The sequence below is a fragment of the Calypte anna genome, chromosome 19 (assembly GCF_003957555.1).
Source record: "Calypte anna isolate BGI_N300 chromosome 19, bCalAnn1_v1.p, whole genome shotgun sequence".
Classification (NCBI taxonomy): domain Eukaryota; kingdom Metazoa; phylum Chordata; class Aves; order Apodiformes; family Trochilidae; genus Calypte; species Calypte anna.
In genome coordinates this window covers 8,759,659-8,773,135 of record NC_044264.1, presented here as the reverse complement: position 1 = coordinate 8,773,135, position 13,477 = coordinate 8,759,659, and the positions used below count along the sequence as shown (strand labels likewise).

The window sequence follows — 13,477 nt, the reverse complement described above, 5'->3', positions numbered from 1 at the left end:
TTTTGGGGGTTTTTTTTTCAGTATCCAAGCTGAGGATGGCAGAGCATCTGGGAAGCTCATCTCCCCAGTTGCAACATATTTGGAAAAAAAAGGCTGTCCTGCTCTCAGGGCCCTGGTTTGAGGCAGGCTGTGAACACACAGAGCCATGCACAGCCAGTTCTTGTAGGTGTGGAGCAAGCACAGCACGTCAGGGGTTCTGCTTTGTTGGTGTTGTTCATGATTCCACTGGAATGAAACCTCTGCCAGAGGAATCAGCCTTGCTCAGGGGTTTCTGCAGCCAGGCCAGCTTGGAAAGAGGGAGAGCAGCACATCAGGATTTCTGGCAGGCTTTAGATGAGATCAATTGGAAATTATTTTCTTTTTTCCTTTTTTTTTTTAAACACAATACGTAGAGAGAGCCCTGCAGGAAAAGAAGGAAAAAAAAAGACAATCAATAAAGATTAGAAGCAGAGATTGGGACAAGTAACAGTAAAGATTGAAATGAATCCACTCCCCAGCACAGTTGGTTACCTTACATACCCTCTACCTTCCTCCCTCCTTGGCTGCTGATGGAGATTTTAATTGGTCTTCACCAATTATTTAATTGGTCTTCACCTGCTCTTCATGTGGGGGTTATTTTAATTTCTGAGATGTAATATCCTGAGATTTAAAGATAAAGCATATATATTATTTTATATTATAAATATAATAGTATATTTGTATTATTTTTATTTTTATTTATATATTTATATTTATAAATATAAAGTTCCTATCACCATATTGATAAACCTCCTTTGGAACCACTCTGACAGAGAGGGTCTGTCACTCTGTCACTTGTGATAGCATTTCAAGTGATATCCCTGCTTTTCATGACCCAAATCTTCCATTTACTGGCTTTCCTCTTCCATGCTGATGACTTTGCTCTTTCTCTCTGCATTTATGACTTGGTTTTATATGATAATCACTGACAGACTTCATATTTCCCCTGATCTGGGGGTTGAATTAATTCAATTTTAGCATTTTTCTGGCCTTGCTTGTCAGGCACACTCAGGCATTTTAAAGAGGTTCATGTCCTAGTGAGCCTGCAGAACTCCACAGTTTTTATTTAGAAGGTTTTGGGTTTTTTTTCATTTGTTTGCTTCCTGACTTGTGGCCAAGCAGTTTCCTTGCTGGGTGCCAGGATGAGGTTTCTGTGCCTCCTTGGCAGCAGCCTCCCCACATCACTAAGTCTCCTGCTAAAAGAATATCCATTAGGAAGGTTATTTCCTACCCCCCCTCACTCCCTTTTTATTATTTTTATTATTTTTTTTTTTAACCATTGATTTTGGGAAATGTTTTACAGCCAACTTGAGAAATAGTGGTGGCCAAATAAATTATAAAGCCCAACATGAAGTTTTACATTGTCTGCAACAAAAAAAAAAAAAAAAAAGGGAGCTGCTTTTCCTGGGATGAATAGATCCCAGGGTGGAATTGAAATAGTTGGGTCAGAAAATACTCAGTGGAGCTCTTTGAAAAGCAGATTTACATCTCTTGGGTCCCATCTTTTTGTGGTTGCATTGCTGGGGAAGGGAAGGGAAAAGGGAAAGGGAAGGGAAGGGGAAAGGAAGATGAAGGGAAGGGGAAAGAAAGGGGAAGGGAAGGGAAAGAGAAGGGAAGGGAAGGGGAAAGGAAGGGAAGGGAAAGGAAAGGAAAGGAAAGAGGAAGGGGAGGGGAAGAGAAGTGGGAGGGAAGGGGAAGGGAAAGGGAAGGGAAAGGAAGGGAAGGAGAAGGGAAAGGGAAGTGGAAGGGAAGGAAAGGGGAAGGGGAAAGGAAGGGGAAGGGAAGGAGAAGGGAACGGAATGGGAAGGGGAAGGGAAGGGGAAGGGAAGGGGAAGGGAAGGAGAAGGGAACGGAATGGGAAGGGGAAGGGAAGGGGAAAGGAAGATGAAGGGAAGGGGAAGGGAAGGGGAAAGAAAGGGGAAGGGAAGGGCAAAGGGAAGGGAAGGAAAAGGAAAGGAAAGGAAAGGAAAGGAAAGGAAAGGAAAGGAAAGGAAAGGAAAGGAAAGGAAAGGAAAGGAAAGGAAAGGAAAGGAAAGGAAAGGAAAGGAAAGGAAAGGGGGAGGGAAGAGGAAGGGGAAAGGAAGGGGAAGGGAAAGGGAAGGGAAAGGAAGGGAAGGAGAAGGGAAAGGGAAGTGGAAGGGAAGGGGAGGGGAAGGGGAAAGGAAGGGAAGGGAAGGGGAAGGGAAGGAGAAGGGAAGGGAAGGAGAAGGGAAGGTCATGTCTACACCAGTGCTGTTCTGAGCATTCAGGAAACACTTCCATGAATTTCAGCTGACAGTAGATGAAAAAGGATGGAGAAAAAAAATAATTAAAAAAATACCAATTTTGGCCCCCTCATAAGGAACAATTTGTCTGAGCTCAGGTTGAATCTTTTCTCAGGATTTTCCACCCTTTTCCTTTTCCTTTTCCTTTTCCTTTTCCTTTTCCTTTTCCTTTTCCTTTTCCTTTTCCTTTTCCTTTTCCTTTTCCTTTTCCTTTCCTTTTCCTTTTCTTTTCTTTTTTCTTTTTCTTTCTCTTTTTCTCTTTCTTTCTTTTACATTTCCTTTCCTTTTCCTCTCCTTTTCCTCTCCTTTTCCTCTCCTTTTCCTCTCCTTTTCCTCTCCTTTTCCTCTCCTTTCCTCTCCTTTTCCTCTCCTTTTCCTCTCCTTTTCCTCTCCTTTTCCTCTCCTTTTCCTTTCCTTTTCCTTTCCTTTTCCTTTCCTTTTCCTTTCCTTTTCCTTTCCTTTTCCTTTCCTTTTCCTTTCCTTTTCCTTTCCTTCTCTCTCCCTTTTCCCTCCCTTTTCCTTTCTTCTTTTTCTCTTTTCTTTTTTCTTTTTCCTTTTCCTTTTTCTTTTTTCTTTTCTTTATCTGTTTTGTCTTTTTTCCTTTTCCTTTTCTCTTTTCCTTTTCTCTTTTCCTTTTCTCTTTTCCTTTTCTCTTTTCCTTTTCCCTTTTTTCCTTTTTTCCTTTTTTTCCTTTTTCCTTTTTTCCTTTTTTCCTTTTTTCCTTTTTCCTTTTTTCCTTTTTCCTTTTCGTTTTCCCTTTCCCTTTTCCTTTCCCTTCGTCTTTTTCTCCTCTTCTCCTCCTCTTCTCCTCCTCCTCCTCTTCTCCTCTTCTTCTCCTTTTCTCCTCTTTTTCTCTTTTCCTTTTCTGAAGGTGGCCACAAATAAAGAATGAAAATAGGTGATTTCAGAGCTAGGATTTTTAGGATCCTTTTGGTTGATCTCAGTGACCTTAAGGGGCTTTTCCAACCTGTGCCAGGGTGGTGGCTGCCACCATCCATCCCTGGAGATGTCCCCTTCATCCTGAGCTGGGGCTGGGGCCACTCCTGTGCTGATGCCACGAGGCATCTCTGAGCCATTTACTTGCTCAGGTAAGAAAGTCAGGTTTGGGATGGTTTATCCCAGATATTTATTCATGGAGAGAAACTGCAGGAGCAGCTGCACTTCTGGAAGAGCCCCATTAATCTTTTCCATGGAATGGTCAGGGTTTTGTTGTGGTCCCTCACACCCCAGATTAGAGTCCCAGTGTGGGACAGATGCCAGCCTCAACTCAAAGGCTTTTTTTTTTTTTCTTTTTCTTTCACTTGGAAAGAATAAAAGGCAGAAAGAAGCAGAAAACTATATTAAAATGAGAGATTTTATATTAGTTCTGTGATCCCCTGGGGAGCAGCCATAAAATTATGTGGCCTTTTTTTTTTTTAGCCATTTACTATTCAACCTAAAAAGGGCAGTTGCCATGCCAACCCCTGCATCACAGGACATTTGATACCTTGGTGAAACAGGGAATGCTCTTAAATCAACTCCCTGAATTTCATAGGAAAGGAAAAAATACATTTTACTGGACATTTCAAGGCAAGTTTGCACTGGGAGAAGCCAGGCTGTGCCATTGCCCCAGCACACTTATTCTATATTATTATTTGTTCACTTATTATTATTATTATTATTATTATTATTTATATTATATCTCCAAGCTCTGAAGCTGAGGTAACTCAGCAGTGTGTAAGATTAGATGCTAAAGGAGTCTCCTTTCCCAAGTGAAATTAAATGGAAGGAGCAAAAGGGTTTTGGGGTTTTTTTTGGGACATTTGGAACAGCAAAAAAAAAAAAAAGCAGCACTTGAGCTATATCACAGCTTAAATTCCAGCTGCCAACTGGGTGAGCAGCACAAAGGAGGGTGGAAAGAAAAAAAAAAAAAAGGATGTTTGTGTAAGCTCACATTGGAGTTTTTGGCAATCTGGTCTGCACGTGGAGGGGTTGAAGTGACATCAGCCCCAGCATCTGCCTTGGCTCCTCTCTGGCCAGCAGAAAGGGAGCTGGGGGGGCTGGGGGAGCATCCTGAGAGCATCCAAGTGAGCTCCTGGAGGGCTGGAAAATCCCTCTCCAAGGCCACAGGAGCTGCTGGGGGTGAGGAGGGTCCCCCCCCAGCAGTCTGGGTGGTTCATTGCACATGGATGCTCTTAATTCACCCCAATTTGTATTTTTATTTATTGTCCATTTCTCAGCAGCTGTGTTGTTTCTGGAAAATGGGGATTTATTTTTTTTTCCAGGTGGTGGGAGATGGCACTTCCAAAGGGGAATGTGTTGGGCTGCCAAGCCAATATTCCCTGCCTAAACTAGGGGTTGTCCATCTCATTTGAGGATTCTGGGGGGTGAATCTGTTTGATTTACCTTTTTTTTTTTTAAATACAGAAAAAAAAAGGTATTTCTTTGACTCCTACATTTCTTGTAAGCTGGGCTGTTTCTTCCATAGGCAGACTTAGCCAGCCTGCCTCAGAGCTGCTTGTTTTGTTTCTATCTTCATCCTTTCTCATGTTAAAATCCCCAGTAACATTCCAGTGGCAAGACAAGCCAAGCACCATTTCTTTTTTTTAGCAGCATGTGGCAGTGTCTGTCACTGACTTCATCCCCCTGTGAGCTCACAATAAAAGAGAGAAGGGCAGGAAAAGAGAAAATTCTTGTTTTTAGCATCATTTTGGAGGCTGAGAGCTCCTCCATCAACCAGCACCAGCCCCACTCTGGCTGTCAATGAAAATGCTTCTCATTTGGGACACAATTCCTGAAGTTTCCTCTGGTGTTTGTCAGCAGAGTGGAATTTACATTTGTTTTGCATCTTTTTAGCTGGTGATCAGTTTTCTACAACAGCCTTGAAAACAATTTAGCCTGAATTGTTGGCACTTGACTTTGTGGAGCTTGCAGCTCAAGGTTGGGAGGCTTTTTTGGGGATGATTTCTGGGTTTTTTCTACCCACCAGGCTCACCCCAAGCATCAGGAAGGAAGATGGGGATGCAGACCAAGATGCAAGTTCTTGTGAGCAAGGTTGGGTGGATGGGACAAGTGGTTGGTGGCCCTTAAAATGAGCTGAGAAGTTCTGCAGGCAGCAGGCACAGGGAGACAACCCAGAACAGCACTTGGAGACCCCATTTCCATCCCCAAGGGCCACTTTATCCAGGAGCTGAAGGGCTTTTTCTTTGTCAGATGAGCCTGGTGGGGTTTTATGGGGCTGGAAGCTGCTTCCCATCCATGCCCATGGACACTGACTTGAGGAAATTAAGCTCAGGGCTCTGTGGTTCTCACATTTAATCCTATTTAGTGCTCAGGGCTGGCTCTCTGGCTTTGGTCTTGCCCATCTCAAGAGCATTTCCATTCATGGTGCCCAAACTTAAAGAAATAGGGTATTTTCCAATGGGATTTTTATACTGAGATACATGGGCAAAAGCTCACTTTGGTGCAAAGGCCAGAAATGCCCAACCTTGGAAACACAGTGGCTAAATTTAGGGTCTGGTTTTATTGGAGACCCCATTTCCATCCCTAAGAGCCACTTTATCCAAGAGCTGAAGGGCTTTTTCTTTGTCAGATGAGCCTGGTGGGGTTTTATGGGGCTGGAAGCTGCTCCCCATCCATGCCCATGGACACTGACTTGAGGAAATTAAGCTCAGGGCTCTGTGGTTCTCACATTTAATCCTATTTAGTGCTCAGGGCTGGCTCTCTGGCTTTGGTCTTGCCCATCTCAAGGGTATTTGCATTCATGGTGCCCAAACTTAAAGAAATAGGGTATTTTCCAATGAGATTTTTATACTGAGATACATGGGCAAAAGCTCACTTTGGTGCAAAGGCCAGAAATGCCCAACCTTGGAAACACAGTGGCTAAATTTAGGGTTTGATTTTATTTTTCTCCTCCCCAGGAACAACCCACAGATACCCAGCAGTTCACTAGGAACCTCCAGGCAGGTTTGCAGCCCCAGATATAACCTTGAGCATCTGCCAAAAGGCCTTTCCTGCACGTGTCTATCAGACTCCAAATAAATAATGATGTCTTGCTCGTTTTGGAGCTTGTTTGGACACCTTGGATTTAAAAAGCTTATTAAAAAAAATCATATTTTTCAGGGAATCCACATAACCCAGTGGATACTCCTTTGGAGAGGGAGTGAAGGCTGTTCATCTAGAGAAACTTGGGCTCCTAATTTTCCCTTTGGAAATCTCAGTTGAAGGTTGTTTTCTTCATCCTGCTGTTGACTTGTCACCCATCCTTGCTAGACCTGGGCAGGCAGGGACAGGCAGCAAGGAGAGTTTGAGGGTTTTTTGCTCCAGATGAGCATTATTTATCACCTGGGCTCAATTCTTAATTATTGAAAATTAAAAATGTCCCTTCTTATGAAAGTCTGGGCCCTCTGGTGTCGTTCAGCTTAGCTTTGTTTTACGAGTGGCTGATACATGAAAGCAGAGAAAAAAGGCTCCAAACTCAAACCTGAGCCCACCCCCCTCAAATCTACACCCCGCACATCAACAGCCACAAAGTGCTTAAGAGACTTGCTGCAAAGCTGATAAAATGCCAAAAATTCCTCATTCTCTCTCTTGGGGAGCAGGGAAGGTTGTCTGGAAAACGTCAACAATAAAAATTGCATTTAAGTGGTATATAATGCAGCCAGCTACTGTGGGCAGGGGTCTGTGCAGCCAAAGGAAGGGCTTTAAAGAGCACAAGCTGCCTGTGCTGCCTCCTCTCCCAGCTGGAGCATCTCCAGTGAGCTCTCCTCAGCTTGGATGGGCATGAAATAGAAAGGGTTTTTGAGAAGGAACACTGATCACAGAGCAAATGCCTTCTGTTTCTTGAGAATTCTCCTTCAGTGTTGGCTAAACCCACAATTAGTGTAAACTGATGCTGTCCATCCACTCAACCAGGCATTTATCTACCTCTTGTTGTGGTTTTCTCTGCTTGGCCCTTTGTCCCTGGCTCCCTCAGGGATGGATGTGTCCTCCCTGCTGCTTTGGGCACCCTGGGCAGGGCAGGGGTGTGAGGTCTCCTTGTTCTCCAGGACCAGCAGGACCAACTCCATCAGCCAACTTGGGAGAGGGGAGAAGAGATGGAAAAAGGTTATGCCAAGAAAACAAGAAGAAAGTAGTGTTTCTTCTTTGGCCAGCAAAAGGAATAAAGGCTTTTCTTAAAAAAAAATATTCAGTTTCTTAAAAGAAATTCCATTCCTTAAATCCATTTTCCTCTCTAGCATCCGGGCACATCCCTGCTTTGTGGAAGAACAATGCTGGGGGAGAAGAGGCTGGGAGGAGCTCGGGCAGCTCCTCTGGCCCTGAAGGCTCCCTCAGAGGAGTTGGGGCTGAGCAATCCCCACAGGATCCCAGAACCTCCTTCAGCACCCCCTACAAAAAACCCACTTGGCCACCTCCTGCCACTCACTTGGAAAAGGGGCAGGAGCCCTGGGGTGGCTGCCAGGGATGCTCGGATCCAGCCACCCGCATGGATTCACTCCACAAACAGGAGGGGAAAAACAAAATAAATCTCCTTTTCTGTAGTTTTCTTTTACCAGCAGATAAAAGAAAAACAGTTTGCTTTTAAATCTTTTTTTTTTAACTTTTTCCCCTGTGGTTTCTTTGCCTTTTTTTTTTTTTTTTTCCTGCTAAGCTGTGTATTTTTCAGCTCAGTAAAGTATTTATTAGGAATCTTTATGGACCAGTCTGCTGGTGAATTATATATATAAATATATTGTACAGCTCCAGTATGAGCTGGGAAAAAAATTTATGGCTTTTTTTTTTTTTTTTTTCCACCCACACTGACTCTATCCAATAGCAATAAGAAAATGAGGGTTTACCAGGAAAGCTTTTAGTTCAGTTCTGCTTGCCAGAGCAGCAGATACCTTTTCTGTCCTGGTTCAAGTGCATTTATATAATGCAATTTTCCTCTCTAATTTCAAAGCAAAGCTGAGCTGAGAGGGCTTTTGTGTCCTTGCTGAGCAGTGATGGCTTGTCTTTTTTTTTTTTTCCTTTTTTTTTTCTCATTTAAATTGGATTTTTCACTTTTAGCACCAATTGTTTTTTTCAGATCATCCTTAACTCCATGCATAAATACCAACCCAGGCTGCACATCGTGAAGGCAGATGAGAACAATGCTTTTGGGTCAAAAAACACAGCTTTCTGCACCCACGTTTTTCCTGAGACATCCTTCATCTCTGTGACTTCCTACCAGAACCACAAGGTAAGCTGCTTTTCTGCCTAAAAATCCTCTAATTTCCCACCTTTGCAGCTCCCAGCTCTCAGCTGCCAAGTGATCTGTCCCATCAGTTGGGCTTGGAGGAGCAGGGTTGGTTTGCTGGGAGGGACAGGGGGAGCTTTTTCTGCTGCTTTTTGTCTTTTAAACTTTCTTTAAAAGACAATATCCAAGCTGGCATGGAGCAGGATGCAGCTAAGATGAGCATCACTGGGTAACAATCTCTTGGGTGCAGCCACTAAGGAAGCAGCATGCTAAGATGTCATTCAAACCAGTAAGGAAATCTAATAATGCCTGGGAAAGCTTGCTCATAAATCTGCAGTGAAAAGTAATTACAGTATGTGTAGTTAGTGAGACAGAGCAGGAATGTAACCATAAAAACTCAGCTAAGAGCCTGCTCTGTGGTTAGCATGTGAAGGCAGGAAAGGGGGCTGGGGGGCTGAGTTTGTTTTTTGGGGAATATATATATTTATATATATAAATGTATAAAATATAATACATACAAATAGAAATATTATATATATGTGTGTATATATATATATATACACTGAGGGCTTGGTTCTGCATTCTGTGTGTGTTTCAGCCACCCAGATATTGCAGTTGCTCAGTTGCTCTTCTTGTTTTTTACCAAGGTGTTGGTACTGCTCCCTCTGAGGATTTTACCAACCCCAGGACAGATGGCACTGTGACATTTAACTGTCACCTCCCCCTGATAGCTGGTGCAGTGTCACCAGGAAGGTAGAGGGCTCATTTGGAATCCCCTTGCTCACTTGCCTGCCTCTTCACAAGCTCCTGCTCTCCTGCAGTTTTCCTGGCAGTGGAATCTGGTTGTAGGGTTGTATGAGGATTAATTGGAGTTTTTTTCAAGTACATCAGGATTCATAAGTAAAGGTAGCACTGCCAGAATCTTCCTGTCACCCTAAATGGGACACAGAATCACAGGAGGGTTTGGGTTGAAAGGGACCTTACAGATCTCCACATCTGCCATGTGTTACTGGATCAGCTCCTATTCTACACATTCATAGGAAAAAGCTACAGGAACATATGTGAAATTCTTCCTCCCCAATAATCTGACCAGACCTTTTCCTCCCAAGCAGGATGCCTGTATGCCCTTTGATGCTTGGAGCATAGAGTCCTTGAAAGATTTTGCAATTAGTGAGCCAGTAAAAAACTGGGAGCAGAAACATGGCTGTGTGTGTGTGTTATAGTAAGACAGGGGGGGAAAAAAAAGTCACTATTTGGACACTTAAGTGAATCCTGTTTGAAAAGTTGTAGCTGTTGGTATAAAATGACCAATTGCCCAAACATGGTTAACCAGAAAGAGCTTATTTAATACCTATTTAAAATGTCTTGTGTATCAATAGTGCCTTTCATGCTGAAGGTTCCCAAAGTGCTCCATAAACTTCACACTTGCACTGTCCTTGCCACACAGCCTGCTGGGGGCAGGCTTGAAGCTAGAAGCACAGGGTGGACCTGCCAGGTTTAGAGAAAGTGCTCCAGATGAGCTCTAATTCTTTTTCTCATCTCCTGCAAGGAGCCAGCACAGCTCTGGGGTCCATCTGAAGCCCTGATCCTGCACACCAGAGGAAAATCAGGGTCACTAAATAACAAAATTAAATTAAGATGCACAAACCTGACATTGGGCTGTCCTTGCTAGTGAGCAGCAATTTTGTTGGCAGCTTTAAAAGCTGTTTCTGCAAGATCTAGCACCAAACTTCACAGCTGGGTCTGTCACCGTGTCTTTATGTTGCTGAAGCTCTCGTGGGCTCTGCATTTTGGGGGGTGTCACATAGGATGGGGCACCTGGAGACCCAACAGCCTCAGCTCTGCTGCAGCACCCACTGGCCTGACCTGGTTTTAAACAGTTTATCCATGGTTTGATTCTTTTCCAGATAACCCAGCTGAAAATTGAGAACAACCCCTTTGCCAAGGGGTTCAGGGGGAGCGATGACAGCGACCTGCGTGTGGCACGACTGCAAAGGTAGAGCTGGGCTCAGCTGCAAGGGGCTCAGCACTCAAACTTTGCTTCAGCTAAAGAAGCTAAAGGGTGCTTAAACCCAAGGGACATCACAGTTTATTCTGTGGGAGGGCATTAGGGCTTTTCATGCCATTTATACCCCTGGAAAGCTTCTCCTGCAGTTCAGTGCCATGCTCTGTGTGGTGGGGGAATGTTTGCCCACCCCCAGCAGGGTGGGATGAGTTCAACAAAGTCAGGAAAGTTGAAGGCAGTGGATGGAGAAGCTCTTGGGAAGACAAACATTCCATCTTTCTGTTCATACTGTCTAACTAGTGATAATTTTTCTCACCTCTTTTAGCAAAGAATATCCAGTCATTTCCAAAAGCATCATGAGGCAGAGGTTGGTGTCCAGTCATGGCCAGCTTTCAACAAAGCCAGATGTCAACCCACTTCATGGGAATCACCAGACCCTTCAACATTATCAGTATGAGAATGGTGCTCACATGCAATTTGCAGCTTCAGATACTCAAGATCTGCCACTCAACACCTTCACAGCACAGAGGGATTCAGGGCTCTTCTATCATTGCCTAAAAAGAAGAGGTAACTCGAGTTTACAGCTAGAAAAACATTACAGCAAATAAACCAGAGAGCACGAGCACTGAAAGACTTACCAGTAATTCCAGTTTGCTCTCTTATGCCTTGATCTTCAAAGATAGTGATGTGATTGAAGTGTTTGGGAGGGTCAGGGCCCACGAGCTGGGTTTTGGGGCAGTTATTAGTTGTTTTGACCCATAGAAGGTAAATTCACATTCTGAGTCAGAGCTGAAAAAAAAATATAATCAGAATGCATAATTCAAATGGCATGAAACTACTCTGGAAACCTATCCACTGTTTGAATCAGCTGAATTAACAATTTGTTTTGAGGAGGCCACGTCTGTCCTGAGATGTTCTGATGCTGAGGCCACTTAGCATGAACGAAATCAGACACTTTTCCAGGACAAAGCCTTTAGCAGCTCTGTAAATGGCTGAGCTGTGTGGAATCACCCCTTTTCTTCTTATTCACCAGTTCTCAAGTTTAAGTGAGCTGTAACTACATTCTCTTCCCTTTAGCCCAGCACCAGATGAGATCATGGCATGCTTGAAGTCCAACGGAAAAATTTTGCCCAGGAAAAAAAAAACAAAACCCCAAACCCTAATCCTTCTATTTGCATGTTTCATTGGCCACTAATTTCTTTAAGCTGTGAGGATCCTCTGATCCTGGGCAAATGAGGAATCTAACGGCACCAGTAATGAGGACTGGAAGGCAAATGTGTCATTTTAGCAGATGTTTCATTGCAGAAAAATTCCCTAATTCATCCCGGGACAATTCCTAACAGCTCACAGAGAAGCTGCTGGTAAACAGGGCCATGCTTGTGGTGATCTGTGAGGAGAGGGGCTCCAGCTTCTCAGCACAGAGCCCAGGGGCAGGCCTGATGACTGGGAAAGGGCTCCTTTATCTGCAAATATTTCTGCAGCTTTTGACACTGGGAATATCTGGGAAATGTAGAGTCATTTTTGTAATGACAGGAAGGCAGGCTGCGATAAGACCCTTTAAGAGACTTCTTGAGTTTGTCAGGGGTAACACTGTGGGAGTGCCAGGGCCCTCTGTTATCTGGATGCACGTGAAGTAATCTCTGATCTGGGACTGGTAGCCCAAGTCCCTCACTCAACCTGATAAATGTCACCAGAATGCTTTGAGGCTGAGGGGCTTAGCCTGACATCTGCAACACGATGTCTTTTTGACGTTGTACATTGTCTTTAAAAAGTCAAATGGTTTGACTGGATTCACCTGGGAATTAAAAAAAAAAGGTTTTTAGCAACATGCTCAGCGACTCCACAAAACCAGTGCCAGGCTCTCAAACACTCTGCGACTCTTGATGTGCATTTTTAGGTTTTCTTTCTCTTTTTATTTTTGTTATTTGTCCACAGAAAGTGCTCGGCACCTGGACCTGCCCTGCAAACGCTCCTACCTGGAAGCCTCCTCTTCTGTAGGGGATGATCACTATTTCCGTTCCCCGCCACCCTATGACCAGCAGATGCTGAGCCCATCCTACTGCAGCGAGGTGACCCCGAGGGAAGCCTGCATGTACTCTGGCTCTGGGGCTGAACTCGCTGGGGTCTCAGCAGTCGATGACTTGCCACCTCCACCTCCCCCCTTGAGCTGCAATATGTGGACTTCCGTCGCACCTTACACCAGCTACAGCGTTCAGACCATGGAAACTGTCCCTTACCAGCCCTTCCCTGCTCATTTTACTGCCACCACCATGATGCCACGGCTCCCAGCCATCGCAGGCCAAGGCTCCCAGCCACCAGGTAACAGCCACTTCAGTGTCTACAACCAGCTGGCCCAGTCTCAGGTTCGGGAGCGTGTTCCTCCTTCCTCTTTCCCCAGGGAAAGGGTGCACCCGTCCATGTGTGAGAGGAAACCCCCCTCTCCACACCTCAACGCAGCCAATGAGTTCCTCTACTCCCAAAGCTTCTCCTTGGCCAGGGAGACGTCGCTGCCGTATCATTCAGGGATGGGGACTGTGGAGAACTGGACTGATGGATGACTCTGAGGGACAGGTGATGCCACAGCCAACGTTCCTGCTCCAGGATAGTGTTCAATCAGTGTCGATACCTGTGGGTAACTTGCACTTCCAGGAGACAAACGTGCATTTCCAGAGGGATTTGTGTGGGTGAAGAGCTTGTATCTTCAGGCACACAAGAGAATTCCACCTCCTGTCTCAGTGGGCTGGGTTCATCAGCCTCTTCCTGACTTCCCAAATACATTCTCCTCGTGTCTTCACTACTTGATCCAGTCTTCACGACTCACAAGTGAAGCAGCCAGTCGTTTCCTTTTGCTTAATATTAAACATCCATAAGCATATTTTTGGCTATATGGGGAAAAAAAATAGGAGCTTCACTTTTAAGGTCCTCAGTTTGTGAAGTCACAGCGCCCCGAAACTCCAAGGATAAAAGGTTGTGTAGTTCAAGGACTGCTCTTTA

The 13,477-nt window shown here is 44.5% G+C and overlaps 1 protein-coding gene across 1 annotated transcript in view; it reads left to right on the top strand.

Annotated features, from left to right (window-relative positions):
- TBX4 (T-box transcription factor 4) overlaps positions 1 to 13,041 on the top strand; it is a 31,676-nt gene extending 18,635 nt beyond the window's left edge. Inside the window, exons 5-8 of the mRNA XM_030462467.1 lie at positions 8,329 to 8,481; positions 10,386 to 10,474; positions 10,809 to 11,050; positions 12,419 to 13,041. Of these exons, the coding sequence (XP_030318327.1) occupies positions 8,329 to 8,481; positions 10,386 to 10,474; positions 10,809 to 11,050; positions 12,419 to 13,041 (1,107 nt within the window). The remainder of the gene's footprint in view (positions 1 to 8,328; positions 8,482 to 10,385; positions 10,475 to 10,808; positions 11,051 to 12,418) is intronic.
- Positions 13,042 to 13,477: the final 436 nt, after the last annotated feature.